Raw genomic sequence first — 5,048 nt, forward strand, 5'->3', positions numbered from 1 at the left:
TGTCCTGCTGATTATTGGGTTTGTGTTGTACTGAATGCAGTATTCTGCCAGTAAATCCACCTGCCGTGTGACGTTTTCATTAATTTGAGCAGATAATACATTGTTGCAGCCCCGCCCTCACTAAAGCTCTCCTCTCATTGACTGCGGACATTTATTGATCTACAGCCAACTGTCTATGCTGAATCATTCACGCAGGCACTCAGGCAGAAGTTTCCTATAAGAAATATAGTGAAGAATTAAGTGTGAGACCACCATAAACTCTTTAAAGTCATTTACAAACAAACTGACCAGCAAATGCAACTGTCGGACACATCTTTATTTTTCTATCTCAACTGTCATGAATGGAACACATAGAATTGTGGGATATAAAAGGCAGCGAAGGATACATCTATGCTGCCTTCAAAAATTGATCTGATGAAGGCATTTCATGAGACAGGAAGTGAAGCTATCATTGGATTCGGACATGCCTTGATGCCTTCCTACCTTGAAATGTGTCCCCCGAAGGCAGCATTTTCCAGTTTTCGGATGTAGCCCTTGTGTGCAACAGAGTTTCCATCATTTGAAAATGCCAGAAGTGCAGACACAGAGATTGAGAATGCTGCTGTCTCCTAAATGTCACGTGATTTACTGGAAACCAGCAGCCTACAAATACCCTCTGATTGGCTGAAATCTAGAGTCGTAAGTGTTTAAGACCACTGCATAGTGTACCATAAAGCAAAAGAACACAGCGTTCTTTCATCTGTCATCGGACGCACATCTTATGTGATATTCAGCACAGAACTTTCATTTGCTGTTTGGAATCCAGATTCACTTCAGGTTTGTCAGAATTTTCTTTATTTTATTTAGAGGAGTGTTGTAACAGGGTGAGTACACCAGCTAACAATTTTTTTGTTATAAGAACGTCCTCTAAATATTCAGTGTTGGTTCTGGGAACGTAAAAAAAGTGTCCAGTTTTCTGGATGTTAGAGGAATGTGTTTTAAAAGGTATGATGTTCCTGAAACATGTTTGGTTGAAAATGTTTAGTTTGAAGTCACCACCATGGTGATCAGTGTTTGTTTTAGTTGGGCTCTTGACACTTGATGTTTGTTAAGTTGCTTTTTTTCAGCAATTGCAGGTGTTTTCAGAAACATTTCTGCATTGATAAAGCAGATCAACATGTCTGTTTTAATGGTCAAATGACTGCATTAACACTAGAACCGCCAGGGATCGCTTGTATACCTAAAATCCTGTCATGACGAACAGACTCAGTCTAATTTTTCTCGGAGGCTCTGGATCGCTGTCAGATGCTGATCTTACCACCATCAGACTCTCCATCACTCATGGCATTTAGGGCTTCTACCTCTTTGGCATCCATAAATCGCCAGCTTTTACTCATTGTGACTTTATTTATGAACCAATAACCGCTAATTCAGTGAATGAAATGTGTTGCCTAGCAATGTACAATGTTTAAACATAAGGGGATGCGAAAATGACAGTGCAAAAATACAGGCATTTATATAGCCAGTAGATTTGACCTGTTATGTACATTTGAAAAACAGCTACGGTTAAAATTTACCCAGTGGCTATTCTAGTGTTAACGTGATTTAAACAACTGCTTTTTCTGTAATTGCTCACTTACAGAATTGAAGCATTATTGAAAAGTATTAAATTCAGCTGATATGATAAAGATAATTTGTAATACTGTAGTGATTTGTGTAAGATTGTCCAAAACTATTTGAAAGTTAAGATGTTGAGACACACTTAGACATCAGAACTCATCATACAAATCTCAACAGTGAGGTTTAATAATTCGGCTGCATAATTTTTTAATGTTGCAATGCATGCTGGGAGCTATGAATGTGTTTTGTATGCTAGCATGAAGCATGTCACTACTGTTGTGTTTCATATGCCGATGTTGATGTCTGTGTATAAATGACACAAAACATGTTTTAAACAGAACGTTAACAATGACAGTGTTATTTATACACTCACAGACATCAACATTCAGCATCTGAAACGCAACAATGGTGTTACAAATAATCTTTATCACATCAGCTGATACTTTAAAAGCTTTTCAATAATGCTTCAATTCCCTAAGTTAACAGTTACAGAAAAAGCAGTTGTTTAAACCATTTTAATGCAGCCATTTAACCGATAAAACAAACACGTTGATCTGCTTTATCAATGCATAAATGTTTTCTAAAAACACCTGCGATTGCTGAAAAAGAAGCAACTTAAAGGTGCAGTATGTGATAATTTTGTCCGCTAGAGGTTGCTAGAGGCCTATTCAAAACAAAGGCGTAGCTTGATGACGGCAAGTTTGAGTGTGGAATCTTGGGACATGTGGTCTCCACCTCAACAGACAGTGCAATAGGACTTGGGAAGAAATCATGTTCATGAATGCGATTATTAACATTACTGTAGTATGAAGCAGAGCAGGGCCGAGTTTTGTGGGAGCTGAACGAGGAGCTGGAGCAATTGCGCAACACACGCCTCATGAGCAGCAGAACTTTTATTATGCCACAATCGCCGGCGCTGCTTCCGCTTTACCATATGTATTGACAGCACAATTTTTATTGTGAGGTTATGATGTAAAATTATGATAACTATACTGTAGCTGCTACAGTAACTAACAAAATCTATCCAATACTGGATTTCGTAAGTGTCTGAAAAAGACAATTTTCACATGCCACCATTACATATTGCGTCATGCTATATTGCAATACAATACAGCAAATATAGTTTGACAGTAAATTAATTGATTACTGTTTAGTCAGATGATATGAAAACGATTACCACTTGTTCAACAAATATATACACTTGTGTACATTCAAACACAATAATTGGGCATACATAGCAAACGCGAGTTCAACGATTTGCGCGAGTAGATTACATACAAAGTCAATGCAAAGACGCGATCAGACTATGGATCAGACGCGTCCTCGCGCGGGTCTAAAGACGCGATGCCCCGCGTTTGGCGTGTATGCCCCATAATACTAATCGTGTTGATCGTTATAATGGCATACGTTTTCTGTAAAGATACGAATCAAAACAACTCACCTGTCCAGTAAAACACAAGCGAGATCGGCATCTCTTTCTAGGTGAAGTTTGTCGTGAAGCTTTCTCCATCTGGAAAATGCAACACCGATATTGATCCTCGCTCTTTCTCTCCTCTTGTCCCAAACTCTTCTTGGGTCGTTTGGTTGGCCCGTACGCTTACGTTTACGGGAGCTGTCCTTGTCGACAGAACCAGCGGCAGATGGTAAACAGTAATTATGTTCCATAAATAAGTAACACAATCCACCATAAAACGTGCAAGAACTAAATAAGGAACTGCTTGAAGCAAGCTAGTGGTTTGCTGGACGCTAGACACTACTTCCGCATTCGTCCACGGCACTGTTGTCATGTGGTTTCTACGTCAGTAAAGGCGGTAACAAAGGGTAACTGCGTCATTGACAGGCGACTGCACTGCCCCGTGTCACTGTTTAGAATGGGAATTTTCTCATGATTTACAAGTAGTTGAAAACATTAGAGATATTGTTTGTAATCAGCTGGACAAAATATATAACACTAGCCTAGTGGTTTTTGGATATTTTTCTGCGAATATCTTACAAATTGTACCTTTAACAAACGTCAAGTGTCAAGAGCCCAACTAAAGCAAACACTGACCAACATGTCGGTGAATTTAAACTACCTGTTGTGTTTCTTGTCTTTCAGCATCTGCACTATATATAGATCATCTGAGGGATTTTAATAAATCAAGATGTTGCTGATCATTGAAGCTCTTCTCATTTTAGCTACTCTAGGACAGGTGAGCTTGTGTTCTGGTATGAATACAGACATGAATACTGATTGATCATTATGATTCCTGTTGCTGCAGGATCACAGAACTGCTGCTTCTGAAGGACACATATTTCCACTGGATATGGCACTGAATTCTGTTGATGATGAATATGACGGTTGTACAGAGAACATGACACAACAGGTGGAGACAAAATATTTGAAGAGGGAGCTCAACAGCTCTGAATCTGATTTTAAAGGATCTTGGCAATATTGTGAAAAAAATTCTACAAATCCAGAACATAACATGACAAAGAATCATTCAATCGCCATTTGTGTGTACACAGACAGAAAAGTCTATGGTGTTTTTAATAATGACACTCGTTACGGTAAACAAAACTACACAAACGACACATACAAATGGTATTCACTTCACTTTCTGTTAGCAAAAGCAATACAGATTCTAAAGGAAACACAAGATGAATGTATTCTAACTTATCGTAATACAAATGTTAGATTTAATGAGAGTGTAAAGAACACAACAGTTCGTTTTGGTCAATTTGCATCTTCCTCCTATAATCTTAACAGAGCTAAGTTTTTTGGAAATGTATCTTGTTTCGAGATCTACACTTGTTACGGTGCAAATGTGACAAAATATTCTAAGCTTCCTCGTGAGCAAGAGGTGCTGATTCCTCCGTATGAGATGTTTAATGTCACTGATGTCAAGTCAATAAGAGATTTTAAAAATCTTAGGTGTGAAACTGTATACACTTTAAATAGCACTGGAACACAAAGCGACCTGAACTGTGCTCTATTCACGAGACCACGTTCATAAAGAAGTACTATGTTTTGCACTAAGCTGAACAAAGTGCTTTGATATGGAAGCAGATTAGTCTCATTAATAATTCACACAAAAAACACAATGCACACATACATAGTCAATTTCACATGCATGAAACCAATTTACGTGCACAAAAAACAATTAATGTGCTCGAAAAACAATTCATATGCACGAAAAATATATATATACAATTCACGTGCGCAAAATAAAATTAGATATTCATAAAATACATTTCACAAATGTAAAACACAATTCATAGATATACAACTGTGCAAAATATTTTTGAATGTTTGAAACTTAAAAGTTTATCCTCACATTCACCGGTGAATCACCTTGGATTTGTGTGTGTGTATAATTATCACGTGAGGGTGTGCTTAGGTGTTATGTCATCAGCTGTCGCATGTGCATCATACAACGTTAGGATTTTAGACAAACTCCATAGAACGC

The 5,048-nt window shown here is 37.9% G+C and overlaps 1 protein-coding gene across 1 annotated transcript; it reads left to right on the top strand.

Annotated features, from left to right (window-relative positions):
• Positions 1-763: 763 nt before the first annotated feature.
• LOC137003675 (erythroblast NAD(P)(+)--arginine ADP-ribosyltransferase-like) lies at positions 764-4,595 on the top strand. Its single transcript, XM_067363915.1, has 3 exons — positions 764-816; positions 3,698-3,791; positions 3,861-4,595. The coding sequence occupies exons 2-3, from the start codon at positions 3,744-3,746 to the stop codon at positions 4,593-4,595; spliced, it is 783 nt and encodes a 260-aa protein (XP_067220016.1). The 5' UTR covers positions 764-816; positions 3,698-3,743.
• The last annotated feature ends 453 nt before the right edge of the window (positions 4,596-5,048 follow it).

Source organism: Chanodichthys erythropterus, chromosome 3 (assembly GCF_024489055.1).
Source record: "Chanodichthys erythropterus isolate Z2021 chromosome 3, ASM2448905v1, whole genome shotgun sequence".
Classification (NCBI taxonomy): Eukaryota; Metazoa; Chordata; class Actinopteri; order Cypriniformes; family Xenocyprididae; genus Chanodichthys; species Chanodichthys erythropterus.